The sequence below is a fragment of the Lupinus angustifolius genome, chromosome LG15 (genome assembly GCF_001865875.1).
Source record: "Lupinus angustifolius cultivar Tanjil chromosome LG15, LupAngTanjil_v1.0, whole genome shotgun sequence".
Lineage (NCBI taxonomy): Eukaryota > Viridiplantae > Streptophyta > Magnoliopsida > Fabales > Fabaceae > Lupinus > Lupinus angustifolius.
Window position 1 is genome coordinate 2,792,928 of NC_032023.1, and position 26,003 is coordinate 2,818,930.

Consider the following 26,003-nt stretch of genomic DNA (forward strand, 5'->3'; position numbering starts at 1 on the left):
TACATCATTATATATAATTAATAATTATATATATTTATATTGAAGTTGCATATTTTTATCTTTTTTTGGACTGAAGTAAAATAAAATATTATGGAGTATTCCATTTTATTTTAAAATTTACGTGAACTGTTAGGTTTACTTTTCGTCTTCTTGTGGTTTAACTAGGTTTAGTATAGTCGGATCGGAATTTCTCCGATTCAAAGCAATCTAACTCCTTATTCGGTTAAGATTATAAATTAAAGTTGTTTTCTAGTTCGATCAGCAATAGAATCGATCGAACCATCTAATCTGATTTTGATAACATCCCTTTTAGTTCTTCTAATTTTTTTAGCCTACATACCTCCAAATCATTTGAAACGAAGAGTCGGTGTAACTCGTTTTTGATGGTTAAGGAGATAGTGTTATAGGATGAAGTGTGGGACTCTTAATATGCTTCAAAATGTGGTTAATCTTCCTCATATCTTAGAGTATAAGATATGAAAAATGGGTATGGATAGGACCATATGATATGATGACAAATTTAGTGTCAAAAATGATTATAAGCTTTTCTCCTAGAACATGAGAAGTGCCTATTATTTTATCCACATAGAATTATGTTGTATGAAAGGGTCTTAAATATTTAAAAGGAGCCTTTGATAGGCTACCCATTATTTACTTGCCATAATTAGTAGATAAAGCAATTTGGGTCTTGAGAGCATGGCTTGTAATGGAATCAAGGAAACTTCCCTTCATGTATATTGTGCAATTATCCGGGACAACATCTTTTGTCTCAAGATATATACTACTTCATGTACTCTTTCATTTTCATTGATCGAAGAATATAAAATTATATATATAATTTATGTTTTATTTTTCTAACCAATAAAATACAAAATGTACATAAAATGATACAAACTTTGAGACAAAAGCTTACCTTAAGCCAATTCAAGATTTGAACTTGTTCTCACACTTCAATAAAATCTTGCATTCTTTTCTCATGGACAGAAGAAGGGATAAAAATAATAATTCAACCCATCAAAATTAAACTTGTTATTTATCCCCCCTTTCTTTTTTCGTTTATAAGTTTTTTTTAATAAATTAAGCCTATAATGGAAACAAACTACTTTATGAATAAAACACTTATAAATAGAAAATAAACAAAAACAATCACAATCAAACAACATCTATAGAGATTCAACAACAAATCAACTTTTGATGTTGGGATCCACATAACCTTCTTTTATAGACAGTTTGATTTGACCTTCAACTGAAACAAGATCTATCTTATTGATTGAAAATTATATATGTAAGCTTGATCAATTGTGTTTATATCTTAAAGAGTATAGAGTTACCATCAAGATATTAATTAATAATAAGTATTATAAGTTCTAACCCAATGAATATGGTGTGTTTCTAATTGTTATTTGTTACAACATTAGATTTGAATCCAATACATATCATAAGTTTCAATCTTAGGTAATGTTTGCCTTCTTATAATAGTACATTTCAAGCAAATAAAAATAGTGATCATTAAAAAATGAATCTATGGAAAACTTTTCCAAGTTTAAACAATCGTAGAAGCAAAGATAAAAGAGTAGGAATAACTTAAAACGGTATTTGGGAATATTAAAGAGGAGAAGAATACCAAGAGAATAGTAGTGTTTATGAGTTGGAAGCAAAGTTAAGGTTGAAAATATCTAACAACAACAATAAGCAATAATAGGGCCAAAACCTTCCACAAATTACAAGAGAAGAGAGGAAGAGATAAGAATCTCAATGAAGGAGAAGAATAGCTATCAAAATCCTTTGGGACAAGGTTTTACCTTCCCTAGAGGGGATTTTATATTGCTTCAAATGACCTTTTAAAAAAACACAATCATTCTGCTTAGTGAGATAGCTCTCGTTCAACAAAATCGATATAACAAATTTCATGTTGAAGAATCATTCACTAAGATTTAGAAATTTTACTCATTCGGATTACTCTTGTTCAGTGAAAATGACATATCAATATTCCCAAAATTTACGATATTATCTGCTAAACGAGAGTCATCCACAAATAAAAAAGCGACATTAACCTAAAAAGATATTTGAGAATATTGAAGAGGAGACCGAAATCAAGAGAATGGGGTAGACTTTATGAGTTGGAAGCAAATTCAAGGTTGAAAATATCTCATTCACCCTAGGAACACATATCAAGTAGGCATGTTGTTTTCTAGAAAAAAAATTAAAGTTGATAATTGGGTTCTAGACATAAGAATAAGAGATGCAAAGTATTTGTATTATGATAACTAGCATGTCGACAGATACTGTCGACCCACATTCTTATTATATAATATTAAATATTAAATTTGTATTTTTTATTTTAGAGAATTAGAATATTTTTTATTGGGTGTATTTCATGTTATAATTTTTGTATTTATTATAATATCTAACTAAAAATGAGATGTATTAATGATAGTTATCTAGGATTATATGATTTTACTTTAAAAATAAAAAAATATTAAGGGCAAAATAGAAAAATAGAATTATGGAAGTAATTATTTTAAGTTTTAACTTTATATATAATATAGATGAGTTATTATGTATGCTTATGAGTTCCTCGATTATGGATGTGAAGTCCACATTGACATGATATATTATTTGAGAAATGAGTGTCTATTGAGTTTTTATTTATGCTTTTGATTTCATAATATGTTTCTGTGATGAACGTGTAGCTTGATGAGTAATAATTAAATTAGGGTAATGAGGTATAAACTACATTCATTATGATATAATTTTATTTTGTTCCTTCTATACCATTTTTCATGTGTTATTTTCTTATTTTTTAGTATTAAAATTGTTAGAGTTATTTGTAATGACAACTGTAATAACTCCGAGGCAAATAGAATAACCAAATTGTCCCACTCTCCAAAATGGTATATCATTTTTTAAACCAATTATAAGATACATATATATATATATATTAGGAAGAAAACTATTGTGACATTTTTTAAATAATTGTAATGAAGAATTTCTTTACAAGTGAACTTTAGAATAACGTGATCTTAGTTGGGAGTGGGGTAAGAATAAGAATCTGCTTTCTTTAAAGGAAAGCATAAAGAAGGTTGGTTTGTTGATAGTGAAAGACACCATCTTTTTTATGTTTTAAAGCCAAAGTGAAAACAACAACATGACCCACTTGTTATACAAAGATATAATGGTCTCAACATATAGTTTCAGATTTAGCCAATTAGGTAGTTATATATTTATGATTTTACTTCTCAACTAATTTGTAGGTACTTCTTTTCATTTCATTTGTTTATCATAGTTGAAGTAATTAATAATTGTTTGTTGAAAAATAAATTAAAAGGTTGATGTAGATCTAGAATATACATCCTAGCAAACCATCATAATATTTATTCCAAATCCAAATTGCAATATTATTTTTGGTACATTTGAAAGAAATAGAAAACTAGAACGGGGTAGGAGGTTAATATTAAGATTTAGAACCGCGTCTAGAGGCATAGAGCCACAGATCTTAACACAATTAGTATTTTGATTGATTCTGGACAGAAAGTTAGCTAGCATGTTATCCTCTCTCCAAGTATGATAACATTTACGGTTCGCAATGTTATACCATATAAAATAGTTGTTATTTTGTCCTAAAATATTAATTAAAAATTATGAATGGTCACGAATTAAAGTTATGACGATTAATTAAAAAATTGGAATTGCATACTTCATATTTTATGATTGAATAATCAATAGAGAAGCATCAAATTATTATTATGTTATTCATTGATTAATTTGTTAGATAAAATATTAAAAGTATGTTTCAAAATGAGTAAAGTTTTCAAAATTTTACAATCATTTTAGTAGAAAGTATTTTAATATTCTTAATTAAAAATATTTTTAATTGACCCCTCTATTAGCATTGTTACTTTAGCCTCTTGTTATTGGAATATGCATCATGGGGAGTGGTGAAAATAGAAGATAATTGTATTGATAAAGAGTGCCAACTTTCTCATGTGTTGTCTAGCTCCTTAGACAAGAACTAGCTAACTATAATAACCTTGTTGTCACAACAATTTATTGGAGGAGGTTAATTAGGTAACAGTAGGGGTATGATGAGGACCTACCCTATTCAGTCATCCAGATTGATGTGATTGGGTTTTATTGAGTCATATGGTCGGATTCATGTTCAAAAATTAAATATAATCAATATTTAGGGTCACGTAAGAAATAAATATAACTCAACATGTCTTATGATTATTCATTATTTATGTTTGTAAATATATATTTAATTATGTATAAAATAATGATATTTCTTTAACTCAGAATTAAATGATGCATTTTATTGTAACTACTTATCTATTAATGTAATCTTGTAGTGTTTTTTTAATTGTTTTTGGCTAGTTATTTTGCACACTCTTGTACAAATGATTAATTGTCACAATGTATATATAATTGATTCTCTTATTTTTACATCATATACATGTATGTAAATGATTAACAAAATATCTATTATATATCATTTTATTTCATATGTTAAATTATATATTCATCATAATAATAAGTAATATTGAGAATATTTTAACTAAAAGATGAGTGAGTATTTAATCGAATCTATGTCATGTTTGCGTTCAAAAACTAGTCCGACCAATATTTTGGGTCGGGTTAACCTTCAAGTCTAAGGTCTAGTCTGAATTAAAAAAACTAGTCAACATTTACATCAGGTAAGAAACAAGTTTTACTCGATTGAGAAACCTATGTTCACCCCTAAGTACCTATAAGACACAGTGTGTGCAAAGTACCAACTATTAGTACTCCTTCCTTTTCAACACTCTATTTGTTTTAAAATGGTTGTTGAGAAAGAGAAGAAACACAAATATTAAGAAATGTAATTAGTTTTATAAAAAAAATGAGAAAAATAATATATGATTTCTTTTGTCAATACTTACTGGTTGAGTCATAGTCAGATTGCTTTTTTAAAGACGTTTCGTGACATTGTCAATATGTGCAAGCAGACTATCAACAACATCATCCCTATGATAAAACAATCCAATTTCATGTTATAGAGTTTTTACTGCACGTAAGAATCAATCTCGAATACACCTACCACAATATAGCTATCAGTGTCAACTCTCGAAATATCCACAATATGACTACCAGTGATAATTCTTTTCCCACAATCTGATAACTAGTGTCACTTCTTGAAGTTGCATGTGTCAATTCTTAGTGTCATGGAAAGAAAGTGGGAGAACTTTGCCAGAAATGCGTTGAGGGAAGTATGAGGAAGAAGAAGAAGAAAAAGCTGAGTGAAAACGTACTCAACTTGGGACAAGAAAATATGAAGAGAGGGTGCTTCTATTTATAGCATGAGTTTTTTTTTTCAAGTTTCTCATCTTTCCTATGTGGGACTTGGGAGTTGTTTTTTCATAATTCTTCTATGTGAGACTTGAGAGTTTTTCAGATTTCACACCCAAAAGTTCTCACAAATGGCCTCCGACAAAGCAAATTCCAACAATCTTTCACTTGAAATTAAAAAATGATTTCCAAGAATTTATGCGGTCTTAATAAGATTGTGCACAAACAAATGTGTCATACGACTAAACCTTTACATAGTGAGTAAGACCCAAATTTTAGTAGAGTAACTCGTAGTTTTGAACTCTATCTCCAATATCAAACCACACACAACATTTTCAAAGTTGTATTCTGTAAAGCTTGTGCGTTAAAAACCATACATGTTTATTCAGTATAGTGAACACTCTAGAAATTTATGCCTCCAAATTTCATAGGAAGCAACCCTCACTTCCACGTTCATATAGGTGAGTCTATCAAGAATACTCTTGTAATATAGGTAGTTCACTCCAATTGAAGTATAAATCTCATTAAGAGTTTAACTCATCCTTACATATATTGCAGCACTAATGCTTCTCATAGATTTATAGCATCATTATCATATTACTTCACAACTTGTTATTACTCATTGAACCTATTTCTTGGGATCTAGAGTCAATTAGGTCGGATTACCATCATGAGTGATCTTTGTTCTAAGAGCAATAGTCTCATACTCTTAGAAGTATTATAGACTTTCTCTCAAGTTAGTCCTTTCGTCAAAGGATTTGCTAAGTTATTTTCAGTGTGTACATGATTCACTCTAACAGCTCTTATAGAAAGTAACTCTCTAACGGTGTTATGCTTATGACATATTTGTCGTTTCTTACGACATATTTGTCGTTTCTTACCATTATAAAAGCGATTCTCAATCTTTGCAATAGCCGCAATACTATCACAATGGATCAACACAGTTGATATCGGTTTTTCCTATATGAGAATCTATGCAAGTAAGCTTCTCAGCCAACTTGCTTCTTTACTAGCTGTTACTAGTGCTATTATCTCAGTTTTCATAGTGGATTGAGCCAAAATAATATGTTTCTTTGACTTCTAAGAAATAGCTCCACCAACTATGGTAAATATATAGCCACTGGTTTGCTTTGGAATCATTTCAAAGAGTGTTCCAATCAGCATCGCTGAATCCTTCTAAGACAACTGGAAACTTTCAGTAATGTAATCCAAGATTTATTGTTTTCATAAGGTACCTCATTACCCTTTTTGTTTCCAATCTTTCATTTTTATTATTATCTATGATCACAAGTATGTGACTAGTTGAAATGCTCTCACTATTCCTCAATTTAAAAATGAATTTTTTTTCATTAAAGTTAGCATTGTTAGACTTAATGATCACTTTAGCGTTAAGGTCATAAAACCTATAAGCCTTGTTATTTGTAGCATACGCAATGAATAACATTCATAGGCTCTACTTGCAAATTTAATTCTCTAGAGGCATACATTCATAAATGATTTTATGAGCAATTCTCTGTATTTCATTGGACTGAGACTACTGATTTATCATCAGTCATCTGATAGTTAAAGTAACGGCTAACAACATACTTTTTAGTCACAACTTCCTCAATATCATATTTCTTTTCAAATGCATACCAAATTAATTTGGCAAACTTGTATGAAATGTAGTAACCATAGAGATCATCTAACAAATCATTCAAAATGAAATTCTTACAAAGATAATTATTTTCATTCTAAAGAGCTATATTAATAGCTAGTTTATTCTTTTCTTTTTTGAGCTTTTCCCATCAAGACAGGATTTGAGCTATAGTTTATGATAACATATCCTTCTTCAGGGCATGTTAATGGAACTTAGATTGGCAATGATTTTTGATAAGTATATTTTCACACTAAAACAAAAGTACAAAACCCAGTTTTCAATGACCAGAATTTTGTATATTTTTTTGGTTTTAACAAAAAATAATATCACAAAAGGATAAATTTGATTTCTGTAACCTTTCTTATCAGACAATTAACAATGTATCTAATTTGGAGCTAAATTTCCTCATATTATGAATGCAAAAGAGTATGCAATTTTTCTCTCTTTTTGATGTATGCTTTAAAGACAACACCATAAATCATATCACAATAATATCTAAACATATTCAATAATACACTTTAAAATAAACATGTTATATTGTAAGAAATATTACAAAGTTAACTTCTCTTTTTGTACCAATAATTCACACAAGGTAAAATTTAAACCAAACAAGACATTGCATGTGAACTATATAAATCTCATGTAGAAAGACTAACTTAAGGAGTAAGTTACAAAATGAATAAATTACAGAACAATGAAAACAAGAAAAAACAAACAACATATCTCTCTCACTGCTTCTGGTATAAATTTAATCTCCTACCACAATCACTGTAAATCTAACCATAAAAGGGAAGCAAATATGAGCAAAGGCAGAAAGTAAGTAAAAGGCAATTCCTGCAACTCCATCTTCCCAACCTGTAAGGGTCTATTTCCGAGTTAAGTTTCTGATGGGAAAGAAGGGAAAAAGAAGGCTTAAGAGTCATGAAATACACTTGTGAGATGACTTTAGAGCCTTCTATTTCCATTCATTCTCCTCCAAAACTCAACTCGAAAACAGATCCTAAAGGAACTTGCAAACCTGTGTTAATGTAACATATGAGATGTAAAGAATACTATCTTTCTATAAGTACAATGTAGAAGAATCCAAACTCTTGAAAGTTGAAAAAGAAACCTGCAGAAAAGGTGAAGCAAGGTGATCAAAGATGTTAAACCATAATTATATTTTCAGAAAAAAGAGATTAAATCAAGGCAGTAAGTAACAGTAATCAATGCCAATCATACACATAACTGAAGGTTACTTAGAAAATCATTAAGTTAATATCTAATTTATGTTGAAAAGGAATGCTGAGAAAAATGTCTTTTATTTGGCTACATAATGATATCTAATTTATGGTATAATTATAATCAATTAAGGAGGTAATCTAGCTACTAAGTTGCAACCTAATCAGTAGAGTTCACCATATATTTACATGTTTAAATCTAACAGTATTATGCTACAGCCACTTATCGATGCGCATATCTAGAACTTTGTGATGCTTTTGCATAATGCAATCATAGATCCTCATTCTACAAATATGGACATAACATGGACAAATAGGCAGATTATTGAAGTTTAATAATAACCAAACTAAAAAATAACACGAGCGTTACAAGTGTGATACTCAGACACTCGATTACCTCATGATGACAACAGCATTTCACGCACAGAAGCAGACCGGGTTGGGCTTTGTTTTCTTGAATAATTTGCAGACAAACATGCAACTCATGCAAGCTCTAAAGCATGATAAATTTTAGATGCTCTCCTTTTAAATAAGGGTTCCAAACGAAATGACGGAACACCATTGTGCCACTTTTTAGCTTCATACATCTCATTCCATGCCTGTACTATTTCATCAATTTTGAATTCTAGACCTGTTGGTAGAAAGTGTGTTAGTATATATGAATATATATCTATTCGGCTAAAGAATTTCTAACTAAGCTGGAAAACATACCATCTACGGAAGTGTCATTCGAACAGTGGTTCTTCAACATTACAGCAATATCTGTTGGAGATGCTCCAGCAAGTTCAAACTTCTCAACTGCAACTTCCAGAGATTCATGCCATACTGGTAGTCCTAATTTGAATTCCACGATTGAGCGTTCATATAGCATGGTACCCCACAGGAGGTTTATTTGGCACCTCATTTTTGTTTCTTGTGCTTCGGCTTCATCTGATGCCAACCCCACCTTTTGCAAATGTAATCTAATATCATTTGGATCGCTGGTTCCACTCGAGTGCTGCTCTTTTGATTCTTCCCATATCAGTATTCCTTTCTCTATATTATTCTCGGCGTTGTTGTAAAGCTGAAGAACCTCGGTGGAGGGCCATGTTGCTAAATCTATATTACTACTGAGGGCATAATACCAAGAAAGTTTTGCTTTCTCAAACTGCTGCTGTCCAAGTGCCATGAAGCCTTCATAAAAATCTGATTTAATTTCAACGGCTGCTTCATATTTCTCTCCAGCTTTTGCATACTCTTTTTGTGCCCATTCATATGAACTTTTAATTTGTTCTTGCATATGCTCTTTTGAAGAATCGTCGGTTAAGTACACTTTCTTTCTTGCCCGAGACATATGCACATTTCCCCAGTTGAACAAAGCTAGAGCTGCCATCTCTTGGAACTTACCTCCTGCGATGTCAAATAGGCCTTGTGCTTCTTCACTCGTAACTGTCTCCTCCATGGCTTCGGAATAGAGCTTCATCCCAAGTTCATGAAAATCTAAATATCTGTCAGACTCAAATCCAACATGGTTCTTGAACAGTTGCGCGAAGTGAACTATCCAATCCTCGATGCAAGATGAGCTAATAATGTCATTTGCTTTCATCATGCAATGATTCTCAGAAGCATTAACAATGCCAACATTTTTCCCATCCTTCACTTTAAGTTTCTCAAAGAATGGATCCTGATCAGGATTGGCTTCTACTATGTACAGCCGGATAGAACCCTGTGATCCTGTTTCAGCCCACCTTAATTCTTCATCACAAGTGATTGTGACCAAGTCACCTTCTTGGTCTTTGTATTTGACAAGAACTGCTCCAAGATTTGGGAACCGGTCACAAATAGCTTCTCTTAGCCGCAACAGGGTGCAGTTGACTGGCAATTCAACACACCTTATATCCTCACCAAAAACAAGTTTAGCTGTTTTCTTAGGCATAACTTCACTTTTACCATTACTATTTTCACCGACAACCTCCTTAACATCATCCTTCTTCTCATCAATTATTTCCCTGTCCTTCTTTTTTGATTTTTTAGCCTTCTTCTGTACAGTGTTGTCCGCAGCCATCTTTTCTGCAATACTTTCCTCTGCCTTCTTTGCAACAATACGGTCCTCAGTTTTCTTCTCTTCGGATTTCTCCTCAGCTTGCTTTTCTACAATTTTATCAGGAGCCTTCACTTTCTCTTTGTTGCTTTTTTTCTTGTGCATCTTTTCTTTCACTACTTCTTTGGTAGACAAACCATACGGAGGCTCAGCATAATCGGGAGGCAACTCAATTTCTGTATCGTTTACTATTAATCCTTTTTTTTCGAGTGCCCTTTTGACATTATCTGAGATCTCCGTTGCCATTATATTATTTGGCTCCATCTTCAAAACAGTACTAACATCCCTCAGTGCTAAATCTAGCCTATTTAAAGCATCATAGCACCTTGCCCTCTTCAATAGAGCTTTACTGTACTTCGGTGTTACTTCAAGAGCCAAATTACATTCATGAATTGCCCTCGGATACTCGCTAAGTCCCATCTGCATGTAGCACGCAGCCATGTTACTCCGAAGATAGGACACATCTATATGATTGCTCGGAAGCAATTTGAGAGCTTTTTCATATTTCACCAAAGCTCCTTCAACATCCCGCTTTTGAAACAGCTTGTTCCCCTCATCCTTTAACTCTTGAGACATGGATATAAATACTAAAGTATCATTGTCATATGATTTCGGGCTTTTATCTCCAGCTTTGCTTTGATTTCCACTATCTTCACTTTTTTCTCCGACTTGCTTCTTTTTCTTCCCCATTTTCGACTCAGCAATCCAACAACAATAATTGAAACAAACCAATCCAAGATAATCACTCTCACCGTACTCGAAAACACTCACAATTCAATCCACTCAAACACACAAGAAAGAAAGAAAGATACTTTTTTTCTTCAAAATAAATCAATTGCATACACAATATAAACAATCCAAAGCAAAACAATTTAGTTAGGAATAGGTTCAGATAAGCTACTCAGCTGAATATTCAAAAGTCAATGACAGATGGAAAATACACACAACAGTGAAATTGATACAAAAACAACATGACCAAAATGACCAACTTTATATATAGAACAGTGACAGGTTTGAGGAAACAAACTCAAAACCCTTAAAAGGTGTGTACTACTGAATAATCAACTAGGTTGTCCTTATCATAATGGCTAGAATTCAAGGAATCTGAACACATTTAATACAAAAAAAGCATCTTTCTCATCCTTCTTCCCAAATCAGGAATTGTTTATGGTAATACAAAACCCAACTCAGAGAAGGGACAAGGACAAACCCAACTCAGATTTGAAGGTTGAGAAAAATTCTCTATGGTCTAATAAGAATTATAAGATATGGAAAAAGAGCAAAACCCAGAATTTGGAATGGAATAAAAACTTATCTGGGTGACAAATTCTGAGGAAAAGGTTGAAACTTTGGGAGGAAAATTGAGGTACCGTGAGAGAGGAAAAAGGTTTGGAACGTGAGAAAAGGTAAGGTTTGGTGCTTTTGTAATGGGTAAGATATCACATTCTTGACGTAAAAGCCACAAAAGCAGAAGAGAGAAATAAAGTTTTAGATAATGTAAAAACTATGGTCCATTTTATGTAGAATGAGAATCTATGATGCAAAATTAACTAATAATAATATCAAAGAAGAAATTCTGTTAGGATAGGACATTTTAGACGTTAGAGATTCATACACCTCTTCTCATAAAATAATACAAAAATCATATATTATTAGTTATACAAATTTTGTGTGTGAAAAGAGTAACACTATAAAGAAAATGTAAAATATCTTATAAAAACATTGAATATGTTCTTTTTAGACAGTCTATGTATCATGGAACATTCATTATTTATGAATTAATTATAATTGATTTATAATATATTAGTTGTATAAAAAATTGAAGTAATAAATATTAAACTTATGCTTTTGTTTTACTTTATTTTAATGATATGAATAGCGGTTGGTGTTTCATAAAGTGGATCATTGTATTTTTCCTCAAATTTAATTAATATTATTGTTTTCAATTTCATTGTTTCTGAGTTATGTTATGATTATTTTCAAACAAAAATATATGGCCATTGCATCATCCGGTGGCATTCATTATTCATTTGTCATACATATTGCTAGTATATGAAAAGAAAATGCTTAGATAATTGGATTATATTTGAACATCAATGCTATTACATATTTTTACTATATGTTTATTTTAACAAAATATGTAAAATGAAATTATGGTTAGATATATTTAAAATATATTAATAATTTTTTTCACAATTTTTTATTTTTGAAGATAACAAATAACGAAAAGATAATTACATTGAGGAAAATCAATAAATAATTTATTATAAACAATATTTTTGAGTAATATATATGTATTACCAGTAAAAAGTTATTAATACAATTATTTTTTTATTCATTAATATTATTTTTATTTAATAATTAATAATAATTAACATATAAATGATGAATGATAATATAAACGTTTAAAACCTTTTATACTGTTATTGCATATATATTAAACTATCTCAATCTATTTTTATCATTTTTAGAGAGAAAAATGTAATTAATAATACTAATTAAAATTTCAAAGTATTATAATTTGACCAATATATCTATACTATATATAAAGCCAAAACATCTTATAACTATTTAATATGGTGTAATTTCTTATTACCTATTTTACCATTCTAATTAAATATTATTACAATGGTTTTATACATAATAAAAAATATTAATAGGAGTTAGAGAAAGTTATATACCTAAAAATATCATATTATCAATGTAGTTTTTTAAAAGAATTACAATTTATTTTTATATTTTTTATCGCAAAAAATATAATACGATTCTGTTAAATATTTAATATTAGGAAATAAGAAGTGTCTGTCGACACGCTAGTTATTATAAAATCATATCCTCTTTCTTTTCGTTATTCTCTTTTATATTCTAATTTTTATTTCTTATCACCGTAATATCACCAATTAATTGCTATAATTATCGAATGGACTGATTTATTTTCCTTTTACTTTACAAATATTACTAATTATTATTACTAATTTTAAACATGTATTTTATTATAAGCTAATTATTTTATAGAAAATAGGGTGTAAGTACCCATTACATTAAGACTTAAACAATAGGAAATGACTATTATGGATGAAGTATGGTATAGAATTGCCTTAAACAATAAGACGTGTAAGGGTGTTTCCCTTCTCATGATTGTCCTTGTGATAAATTTGAGTTGCATTTATAGTAATAAATAGTATTAACAACTATGGTAGTTCTACTCATATCCACACAATTAAATAGCAGAAAACTTAGAGAGAATGAGTTATTATATTACAATTAATAACAAAATTTGTTGTTATTTTGTCTGACTAAAAAATGATACATAATAAATTTATTTCATAAAAGTAACAATGTTTAATACTAATTATTTTAAATAGATCTTAAATGTTCTAATTTAATATCATTAATGTGAGTTAATGTCAGTAATTCAATTGTATTATTAATAAGATGAATTATAACATTACAATTAATGAGAAAATTTGATGATATTTAATTTATATATTAAAATTAATCATTTTTAATACTAATTAAAAAGAAAAGTTGATTGTTCTGAAATGCATCTTTTCCTGTAAATAAAGAATTATTGATATTAATTATGATGATTTAGTTTCTACTTTAAAATTATGTATTAAAGTTGTTATCAAACTTTGAAAAAATATTTTAAATATAGTAAATGAAATATGTAGTAATTATTCTCAATTAATATCATTTAATTATTTTATGTGTCATCTATCATTCATTGCAGATCATTAAAATATTATTGTGTAAAAACCGTACAGATGAAAACATATAATCAAGACAAGAATACAATTTTAAAATATTATAATAAACTATTAGTAATTGTACATAATCGCTTCAACAAAAATATAATATCATTGGTATGTATTAATTAGAGTTATATTATTTATTTGTTCTTTACAATTCTCATAACTACGTCATTTTCTATCCAATGACATATACATTTGTTAATTTTAATAATCCAATAGATGTCATAGTTCAAAGTACTTATCCAAATCTACAAGATCACTAAAAAAATAAAAGATTTTACAAACAAGGACAATACTTGAATCAACTATTGAAATTATTGATCAAATAAATGAGTATGTTTTGAGTTTAATTCTAAGTAAAAATATTTATAATCTAATTCAATAAGTTATTAAGTTGTTGATGCAAGTATTTTTAAACTTAGTTCCACTGTGATATTGTGTATATTTAAACTTTGTCAAATTGAACAAAGAGAGACATTGAATTTTGAAGGATATCAATTTCAAAATAAGAAAATTTGAAGTTATTTTTTATACTTAGAGAGATAATGCACATTTAATATGTATGTTCTTAACCATGTGGCAATTTTTTTTTTGAAGTTGTGACTCATGTTAGTCTTTTTGTTAATCCGCAATAGTTAATGGCAATATAATTGCTGATGTAACATGTTAATTGTCTATGTGGTGATTTCACGTTCGAAAATATTTGTGAACTTAGCAGCTCCACCAAAACACTCACTTTACTTCTCAAGATTTGTGTAAGTACTATATTAGTCCTTATTGGTAAACAAAATTTTGAATCCTACATCTCAAATCAAATTTCTCCACCTTAACGTGGATGAACGATTTTGAAAGTTGGGGACAAAAATAGTAATTTAAATTTATTAAGAATTAAATTAATGCTCACTGAAAACATGAGCGACTTAAATTGATATTTATACTAATTATAATGACAATTGAGAGTGTTCGTGGTCGGTTTGGATAAATTGTTAGGCAAAAAATCATGAGATCCAAACACATAATTAACTTGTGGTCCAACTTAGGTTGTTTACATTAGGATATCTGATCCATTTCGATCTAAATATTATATGCGATTTGATTCGGTTTAAACTTTCACATACACTTCAAACTCATAAACATGACTAAAATATCAAGTCTAATATATTTTAAAGTGATAAATTTGTAGACATTCAAGTTAATATTGCTACAATCTTTTCACAATATTATTTACATTCGCTATAAAGATATAATGCTACAAGTCAACACAATCCAATGATATTCGATTTTTACGATTTTAATTTATTTTGGATCGAATTTCAATTTTATTTTTGAATGGTATGTGTTTGAACACCTCTAATGATGATGACATGCTAAGAAGCTTTTAGAACTAGTGGGTAAGAAAGTGCCATGGATGGTCATGGAATAGCTACCTTAAGATATATTATTTATTTGATTTATTTAATTTAATTATATTTATTATTAGAATGCAATATTTATACACTATTAACATAAAGATTTATATACATTTAATATATTATCATTATTTATTTTATATTATTTTTATTTAAAAGTATATGATAATTAAAATGAGTGATGAATGATGTAATTAGGGATGGCAAAAAAACTCGTACCTGTAGGTACCGCCGGTAAAACCCGTACGGGCACGAGTCACAAAAGGGTACCCGCAGATATTATAAATGAGTTTTTAAAAACATCTGTAGTACATACGGGCGAGTACGAGTATTATAGTACCCGTACCCGCGAGTACCCGTTATTTATATGATTAATATATTATATTTAATTAAAATAAAAAGTACATTATTCTAACATTTATTACGCTATGTATATTTTTTCTCTTTACTTTGTTTACATATTTTATTGAGTTTGGTGGTAGAACACCCTACAAATATTATTATATGTGTAGAAACACATATGTTTTACAAAGAAAATATATACTTTTTGTTAAAGAAATGAGAACAAAAAATCACACAAATAGAAAACACCAATAAATCTAGCATTTTGTTAAATATTCAATCAAAATGTACAAAAATAATTAAGTTTCATCTTATTTGAAACACAATAGAAGTACAAATTTATTTATAATAGAGGAAACCCGCATGTATCCATTGTACCCGTGGGTACCCAAAAATACCTGCGAATACCCGCACACGGGTACCCATACGGGTACGGACGGGTATGAGTATTACTCTTCTATTTTGAAACAAGTAGCGGGTAGCTACTACCCTTGTCCGCCCGTGCCCGCCCGTGCCCATTGTCATTCTAAGATGCAATGACAATATAAAAATCTAAACAAAAAAAGATAATAGTTAAAACTTAATGTGCCTAACAATTTATACATATTTAATATCCACTAATTTAATTATTAAATATAAATAATATACAATTATACTATCATTAAGCACAACACAAAACCTTGATTATAGTTTGGTGAAGCAAATTGTTAGTGATCTCCATGACGTGGCAATCCAGAATTGGTCTGCTGACGTGGAAGCTATTGCAGCCTGAGATGCAATCTCCCATTTCTCTCAGTCTTCGTCTTCACCATCATCCAATCACCATCCCAATTCACTCCTACTATCCCTATTCCAACTCCTATCCCTATCCCTATCCTTATTCCAATTCCAATTCCTATTCCTATTCCTATTCCAATTCTCAGGTTTAAAGATTCAACATATGATGAAGGCACTGTTCTTAATCTTCTTGTTATCTTACTTCGTTTTCCTTACTCACGTCTTCTCTCAACAAATCTTCCCTGCTAATCTCGGTATTTTCAATTTTATCCATTTAGGTTTCCACTTTTTGTTTTAATCTAAGCTTAATAAAATCTTTACCAATATTGCAAACAGGTACCACATTCGGTGGTGGAAGCTCTCATGAACCCAAATATAAGATTGAATTCCATCAACAACATTCACCTTTTCTTCCTGTAAGCTTAATTTTCAATATCATTGTAAGAGAATAAAATCTCCTCATACCGTACCATGATCCTAGAAGTATGACACATGTCCTATTTAGTTTTAGAAATATTTTTGTATAAAATAATTAAATAGAACACATAATTCTAGTGGCTGAAGGAAATAACTTATTATGTTATGATAATTGTGTCGTATTTATAATTTATTATTATTTCCTTTGGAATATTCATTCTTATTGGAAATTATACTTAAAGGCGGAATTTTGCCACACATATGTAGGACCAACTATGTTGTATGAGATTGAATGTTGTCTGATAAAAGCCGAGAAAATAAACTAAATGTAGTAGAGATCATAATGTGGCGTTGGATGAGTAGACACACAAGAATAGGATTAGGAATGAATGCAACAGAGAGAGAAAGTTGACGTAAGTAGTACCTAGTCACCTATTCACTTATTATAGAAATGAAGGTAGAACCTCACATTAAGTGGTTTAGGCTTGAGTGAAGGAGACCTTTAGAAGTCCCGACAAAGTGAGTAGATTAGATGGCGGGTAGCACGATTACTACAAGTATAGGGACACTAAGAAAGACTATACACAACATTATTAGGAGGGATTCATATGTAAATGGTTTGTTTATAGACATGATTTATGATAAAATATTATAACTTTGTCCAACTTGTTGGGGAAAAATGGTTTGGTTGTTGTTGGAGTTGTTGGAATGTGATGTTTGGCTTTTTACTTGTTAAATTACACTTGAAATGAATGTTGAATGTAGTGTGATACTACTTCCCCTTTAGTTTTGAAAATGAAATCAAAATTTTCATGTCGTAACACTTCTGTTGCAGGAAGTATTGTGTTGGTTGAACATTCAAATTGATTTTGTTTTTAGAGTCTGTCTTGAATTATTTTTTATGCCTGTTACATGAATGAAATAATGTATACACTATACCCACCTTGTGCTAGTTCGGAATCAAAACTATGGTTGTCCAAACATGACAAATGTGATTGCATATAAGAGGGGCATGGTCCGTTTTGCTAGGTTAAGGATCTAAATAGTTTACTATCTAATGGCCTATTGCAGCCTGAAACTAGAATAGCTCAGTAACTTACAATTTATGGAAATGACCTTCTAGTGGTCATACTTGACCTTTCAAGTTCGTTTGTAAACAATTTTTTTTGGGTTGGGTTGGAGGGTAAGCCTTGGCAGAACAATAGTTGTCCTGTGATATGGAGCTCACGGCCTCACGGGTTCAAATTCATGAAAAAGTCTCTCGTTTGTGAGTGTAAGGCTGCATATATCTATCCCTCCTCGTACCCTACCAAGTTGGAACCTTGTGCACTGGATTGCCCCCTTTTTGGGGTTGGTTGGGGTGGAGGGCAGTGACAGCCTCATTTTTATATTTTACGCCCATGACCATTTGATATGTGCTGAGGATGCTTCATCTACAGGATGATGATCAGGAATCTATCGTCATACCGGATAAAAATGGACAGAAATTTATCTGTTACTTGCCTAAGGTGGAAAAGGAAAAAAGTGGAAAGCCTGTTATTCAGACCAATATTAGCAGCATGATTGTTGGAACTGAGAAGAGGATTAAACAGAAGACGCCAGATGAACTGCTGGAAGTGTTAAAGGGTCCATGCTTTATCAGAGTTAGTATCTATATCTCATTATTTGTCTTGAATGGTGATATATTAATAAGGATTCATTATGATCTGATAGTTTGCTTCTTTCGGGGGTCCTTTTTAGATATATGGTGCTATTGCAACTCATTTTCTTACTGTTGTTAATGTATGTGTGCAGCAAGAAGGTTGGTGGTCATACGAATTTTGCTATCAAAAGAAGTTACGGCAAATACATTTGGAGGATGAGAAGGTATCATCTTGAATTCTTTAACAAAAGCTTATTTTTTTGGGTTAAAAGTTATAACAGGACTTTCTCCTGTTATTTACTAAAAAGAGAGGATCGAAATTCCGTTGTTACCATTCTTGTGGTGATTGTACAGTTCTTTTTAAAAAAAATTAATATTTGTTCATCAATAGAAGTGCTTTTTAGCAACTTTGATGTGTATAATTGTTGAGCTTTTATTTTTATTGGAGATCTGTATAATGGTATAATCATGTATGATAATCACTGTACATTTTTCTGTTGTAGGTGGTCCAGGAGTTTGTCTTGGGAGTATATGATCCAGAGGCTACATCTGCTTTTAACCAAAACCTTTCTGACATTTCTACATTGAAGGATCCCCGGTCAAAAGATCTATCTCAAAGGTACCTTCTTTGAATGACTGATAGATAACATAAGTAGCATGAAGATATGATGTGATAAAATTCCTGAATTGGTTTCACATGATAAATGATGTGATACTTGATCACTTCATTATTTTCATTCAGGTATCATGCTCACATATATACTAACGGAACCACATGTGATCTTACAAATAAACCACGAGAGACCGAGGTATGAAATCATAAAATCTAGTATTTTTCTAATCCTCCCTTCATTAGACTGATTCCAAAATTTTATCACAGGTGAGGTTTGTATGCTCAGAGCCTAGAGCAATGGTTAGTTCAATCACAGAGATTTCCACTTGCAAGTATGCACTTACTGTTCAATGCCCTATGTTATGCAAGCACCCGTAAGCCTTTTCTTTCTTTCCATCTTTCTGTGTAGTTTTTTGGTATAACCAAGGATATCCCTTCACCTTATACGTAAGGAACTAATCCCTTTCGGGGTGCGTGGCGATGCCCATATATTAACATCTTCCTACCATATAGTAATTTGTTATGCTTTTAATTTACATGCAGATTGTTTCAAGAGGAGAGACCAGTGTGGCACACCATTGACTGTAATGTGCTTCCAAAGGATCAGAAGGATGATAAAGTGAGACAAGAAAACCGAAATATGGAGATTGTTATGGTCACAGATTCTGAAGTTGATGATTCAGAACAATGACTTAGATACACACAATAAGAACCAAAGAAGGGAATAGAACAAGTTGTTAGCATGAAAGTATAGTTAAGATTCTACATACATTTAATTTCCTTAGAAAATCAAATTGTGAAGGATCACTATTGTTCATAATGTTTCTGGTAAATGTTTTGGAGGATGCAGATAAAAGTGATAACAATGCTCTATGGATCATTCTGTTATAGTTAAGTGTTCTGTGCGCTTTATTTTTGTATTAGAATATTAATTTTGATGTAGGAAAAATCCCATAAGTCTAGTGTAACCTGATTTTATATAAGATACATTGTGATTTTAACTATTCTAAAGGAACCATAAACATTCATGGAGAATTGTTTGATGGATTTATTTTCAAAAGTACAATATTTTACGAACTATAGTTTTCACCATTTAAGTTTATGGACTTATCCCTACGAAGATAACATATATTCTTGTTATATGTAAGAAATTTAAATGAACCTTGGTGATCTTTGAAAAAGTGGGATTTGGTTTATCATGAAAATATTTACATATTTGGACATAAATTATTTTAGTCTTTCATTTTACATCGGACAGAATCTGTGGTGACCGCCTAAATGCACAAATGCTCTTATTTCTTAAAGTTCATATATTGTTAGGATTTCTTCCATTTTGGGTTGCACTGGGCTATGCTTCCATCATGAGTTTATTAGCTATAATATCTCTTGTTAGGAATGAGATATCTTTGTTAATGTGTTCTTTTATCGGTTAAGTTTGTTAATGTGTTCTTTTATCGGTTAAGTGAAATAGACATATAAATAAGTTTGACATCACATCTTAACCAAAAACTTTAAGGCATTACGTTTATGAGTCAATTCAATTATATGCTATTAAACTCATTTACTTCTTTTACCTAATTCTAAAGACTTCTTCACGCTTGTAATATATAGCAAAAGTTTGTTTATTCCTATTATTTTTATATTGTTTAAAAACATTCCATATCAATTTGGAAAAGCAGCTAATATGAGATGATATTATGATTGAATTTATGTACATAATAAATGCTAAAAGTGGTTCAATGTACATAGAAGTAGAACTATGAGGAGATAAAATATTGCACACAACATGTTTCATATGATATGTAAAACCTTCATTAGATTTACAGATAAAGTTTAAAGATCTGATTCATGTGAGCAACACATGTTGGAAGACATAACCACACATCCAATAGGATCTATAAGATAAGGAAATATCATTGACTATCCAAAAAAAGAGGAAGAAAACAAGCAAGTGCACACACCCAAAAAAACAAGGACAAAATGATTAAGTAGGTTTGAGATCTTCAAACAGTGTAGGCCACATAGCATACTCATCATCATAATCAGTATCACCTTTGGTCTTATTATTATATGGACTATTACTATAACCCATTGGGCTCTCACCCCTTTCATCTGAAGACCTCATTAGCCTTGGACTTCTACTATGAACCATTGCTCTTGAATCTATTGGACCAGAAGCTAGTGTTGGATGCTTTGGTGTGCCCATAAACCTTCCATCAATAGGCCTTGGACTCCTATTTGTATACATCATTCTTTCATTCATCTTTCCATCAATAGGCCCAGACAATTTCAACAATTTGTTGCTCATAATTTTCTCATGCATTCTTCCATCTAAAGGTCCTGATAATGCTATAGTTCTACTTCTTTGCATGCCCTTTTCTCCTTTCACCAATGCCCTTCTCCATTTCCCTTGATACCAATTTGCCTCTTGTGGCATGTACTCCTTTACCTCTCCGTTGTCGTCGTCGCGAAAAACCATGCTCATGCACTTCCTTAGGCATTTTTTAAGGACAAGAGAAAGTTTTTTCGTACGTAGTAACATTATTGGTCCATCTTCTTTTGTAGCAAGTTTGAGAATCTCTAGCCTATGTTTGGCAATTGAAATTCCCATGCTTTGAAGAAACTCATGGTTGAAGTAGATAGCATCTTCTAACTGAAGTTCATTTCGCGAAAAGGCGAGGCCGTACTCGTAGACAAGGGACGGTTCTAGAGTGGTCCTGGATAGCCAGGAGAACCAGTCCATGGCTGATTGATAGACAAGGGATGGTTCTCTATTGTTAAGGTTTGGGTTTGGTATTTAATTTATAATGTATAGTTTGGGAGGTGAATACTTTAAGACTTGAGTGGTTGTGTATAAATGTGGTGGGTAAATGGCTATTTAATTTGGTTTTAGACACAGTTGCATAGCTTCCTTATTTCCTTCAATGATAACAACTTGTTATCATTGTTAACAATTGTACTATGATTTATGATGATCAAATAAATATTTTTAAATTTAATATGATTCAAATTCAGTATGACAAAATTATATTGTAATCCAGTATAGATATATTATAGTATGATATGGTTGCGCCAATAATATTGTAGTTTGCAGCCACTTGACCCAATCCATAATTTAAAAATAGGAGTTTTTAAGTTTAATTATATTCTTATATAATTTATAATAATTAATGTATAAAGAAAAGTAATTATTACATCATACACATAATAAACTTGTCATTGCTTCATTACTAAAATTTAATATAAAATAAAATGAATTAGGTAGAATATGAAAGTAATAAAAAATTATATATAATTTATAAAAAACAATTTATGAAAATATAAGTAACCACATAACATGTATCATAATATTTATTATCATCTAGTATAAATTATTATGGTCGGTACCAATTACAAGATATTTTGGAGGTAGCCACCAATGCATGCAAGTATATGTTTGTCAATCCCCAAGTATGAGAGTTGCATTGCTTAAGGATCTAACCAATAAAATTTGTACAAAAATGATTCACATATATTTTGTTATTTTTGAAGTTAAAATTTCTAATATGGAAATTTTATTTGTTGAATTCTTATACAATGTTCATTCTGCATTTGAACGTGGTAGGATCCTAAACATTTATTCCCAATAACTTAAATAATTTTACTATTCATAAAGCAAAATACTTATAAATCACAAAGTTATCCAAATTTGTAAAGAACTATTCAAATAACACTTTTCATGCAAGTGGATGTTTTTTTTAAGCAAAACCTCGAGTTTAAGTCTTATGGATGAAAAAATATATTTATTAAGAGAGTTAGCCCAACATATCTATGAAGGTTTCCGGCTCGGATAAAATTACCTCAAGTGCAATGATGCATATGATAAACCAAAAAAAATAATAACACTTTTCATAAAAAGCAAGTGTGTACTGATAGGTTTAACTACTTATTGTCCATTTAATTAGCCAATACATATACGTTATTATTCACAATAAATTTGCAAGTTATTGTTTTAAATAAATAGCAGCACAGAAAAGAACGTGTAAATTGATTATTAACCTTCCTTTTAATGGAACTTGGACGGTAGTTGAGCATAAGTGATGAATGACATACTCACAACCAAGAATTTGTAATATTTTTTGCTTACAATCCCAACAATCTTACTAATTTCACCCCAATATTTATACTTGCTTAATCATACATAAATTTGTGATTAATAATGTATATATATAATGATTAACAAGTTGATCTTTAATTACACGATGTGATCATTAACTTATCATCTAATATGATGGTTATGAAAACCGCATGGTACCATACAATGCTACCGGTAGCCCTTAAAATGGAAAATTGTTTACCATACAATTATACCGATCATATAATTATATTGGTCGATTTTAATTTAAAATTTCATTTTTTTTTATAAAAGTAACTTAACTTTTACCAAAGTTCTAATGATTAAATATATAAACGTTACATTTGTTGATACTTATAAAATATAATATACCACTAAATCTCACATTTATTTTAATAAATGATGTATATAAAAATATTTATTATATTCCTTATTAATTTTTTAGCATAATGACTATATAATATCTATGTATATCTAATTTTGTTGATATACAATTTAATTGATAAATCGCCGATTGAACCACATGTCCAATAATTGGTTTGATAACCAGTGTGGTAATGATAACACTTTCCAATATACTAACTAACAAGGAAGAGGTGTCCCATGCTGTTATGAGTATGCAGTCCTTTAAGGCTCCTTGTCTGGATGGTTTCCAACCAATTTTTTTCAAAAAGGATTGGCAGTTGATGGGTGATGATATTTGGAGACTTGCTTCTGATGCTTTCAAGTATGGGTTTTCGGATTCTCACATTGTGAAGACTTTTCTTGTTCTTATTCCCAAGATCACTAATCCTACTTCTTAGAAAGATCTTCGCCCAATCAGTCTTTGCAATGTGATCTACAAGCTTATCAATAAGGTTCTGGTTCATAGGTTGCATCCTTTTTTGGATGAATTAGTGGGTCCTCTTCAAAGTAGTTTCATTCCTAGAAGAGGCACCACTAATAATATTATTTTGGCTCAAGAGGTTATGCGTCATATTCATAAGTCCAAAACCAAGGCGGGTCTCATGGCTTTCAAGGTGGATCTGGAGAAGGTGTATGATATGGTGAACTGCGATTTTCTCCAGGATACTCTCTTGCAGTTTGGCTTGCCAATTATTACAGTCAGTCTTATCATGTGGTGTGTTCGATCGGGGGATATGTCGCTTTTATGGAATGGGTCTAGACTTGAGGGGTTTAAGCCAGCTTGGGGACTTCGCCAAGGGGATCCAATGTCATCATACTTGTTTATTCTTTGCATGGAGAAATTATCCCTTCTTATCTCTTAGAAGGTGGGGTTGGATGAGTGGAATTATATCACTCTGTCTTGGGGTGGCCCGCGTATCTCTCACCTCTTCTTTGCATATGATGTTCTTTTCTTTTGTAAGGCTTCTAATGCCCAAGTTCAGATGGTGTCTTCGACTCTTAAGGATTTCTGTAGTGCTTGAGGTTTGAAGGTTAATATTGATAAATCGAAATTTACTTGTTCTATAATGGTGACTAATAGGAAAAAAAACAACTTCATGTCATTATGCTCTGTGAGAGTGGTTAGTTATCTTGGGAAGTACTTGGGCATTCCTCTCATTCATGGGATGGTAAGTATAGCTGTTTTCAATCCTATTTTGGAAAATATCCAAACGCGCATGACTACTTGAAAGGCTAATCTTCTTAACAAGGCTGGTCAATTGTGTCTTGCTAAGTCGATTATATCCTCTATTCTGGTTTATACCATGCAGGTCATGTGGCTACCCCAACATGTTTGCAAAAGTATTGACAATATGACTAGGAACTTTGTTTGGGGTGGGGATGCCAACATCACGAGTCTTAATTTGGTGAGTTGGGATGTGCTTACTAGGCACACAAAAAAGGTATTTGTCTTCAGGATTCTAGAGCTTCTAATATCTCTCTTATGGGAAAGCTTTGTTGGAACTTGTTAACTAACAATGACAAGATGTGGTGTACAGTACTAAAGGACAAGTATTTGGGAGAGGGGTCTATGTTGTTTTCTCCTATTCGCACATCAGTTTCTTATATTTGGCGGAGTATGATAAAGGCCTCCGTTGAGCTTAGGAATGGTTTCTCTCTTCATCTGGGTAATGGGGGAGCAATCCCTTTAGTACTTTAATTGGACAAGTATTGGTCCTTTATGCAACTATGTTAGCTTTGTTCACATATCTGATACTCAACTACAAGTGAAGGCTATTTGGATTAAAGGTAACTGGGACTTTAGTAGGCTTTAACCTATCGTGCTTGTTGAGGTGATAGATTTTATTTGTAGTAATATATCTCCAGGTTCTTCGGTTGATGAAGATGGTTGGCTTTGGGATGACCATGCAACATGATTATATTTCGCTAAGTCACAGTATTGGTGGCTTAAGTATTTCGAGGATGATAGTAATAACTTATCTGATGTCTGGCGGTCAGTTTGGCATCTCTGTGTTCCTGAGAAGCTGAAGTTTATGATTTGGTTGGAGTTTCATGAGGCCTTGCCCTACGATGATCTTTGCTTCAAGAGGAATATGGCTACAAATCCTTCTTGTCTGAGATGCTAGGCTAACATTGAGGATCTTATGCATATTTTCAGGGATTGTCCTGATTCGAAGCTTTTATGATCTAGACTTGGGTGGACTTCACCTTCTTTCTAGGTGACTCAGTCATTTCGTTGTTGGATTTTGGATAACTATAATCGTC

At 31.1% G+C, this 26,003-nt stretch overlaps 3 protein-coding genes and 1 long non-coding RNA gene across 4 annotated transcripts; 2 read left to right on the forward strand and 2 right to left on the reverse strand.

Moving 5' to 3' along the window:
* Nucleotides 2,096–20,259, forward strand: LOC109328140. Its single transcript, XR_002105399.1, has 3 exons — nt 2,096–2,106; nt 5,682–5,684; nt 20,163–20,259. It is a non-coding gene; the product is annotated as an uncharacterized LOC109328140 (long non-coding RNA).
* LOC109328137 (HSP-interacting protein-like) lies at nt 7,596–11,742 on the reverse strand. The gene is made up of 3 exons (XM_019561443.1): nt 8,896–11,742; nt 8,582–8,815; nt 7,596–8,075 (listed from the first exon to the last, which is right to left on the reverse strand). The coding sequence occupies exons 1-2, from the start codon at nt 10,952–10,954 to the stop codon at nt 8,667–8,669; spliced, it is 2,208 nt and encodes a 735-aa protein (XP_019416988.1). The 5' UTR covers nt 10,955–11,742; the 3' UTR covers nt 7,596–8,075; nt 8,582–8,666.
* LOC109328138 (protein OS-9 homolog) lies at nt 16,506–20,055 on the forward strand. The gene is made up of 8 exons (XM_019561444.1): nt 16,506–16,801; nt 16,884–16,963; nt 18,404–18,607; nt 18,759–18,830; nt 19,110–19,225; nt 19,349–19,415; nt 19,487–19,593; nt 19,763–20,055. Exons 1-8 carry the CDS (start codon nt 16,711–16,713, stop codon nt 19,908–19,910), a joined length of 885 nt encoding a protein of 294 aa, XP_019416989.1. The 5' UTR covers nt 16,506–16,710; the 3' UTR covers nt 19,911–20,055.
* On the reverse strand, nt 21,117–21,986 carry LOC109328139. Its single transcript, XM_019561445.1, has one exon. It carries the CDS (start codon nt 21,960–21,962, stop codon nt 21,204–21,206), a length of 759 nt encoding a protein of 252 aa, XP_019416990.1. The 5' UTR covers nt 21,963–21,986; the 3' UTR covers nt 21,117–21,203.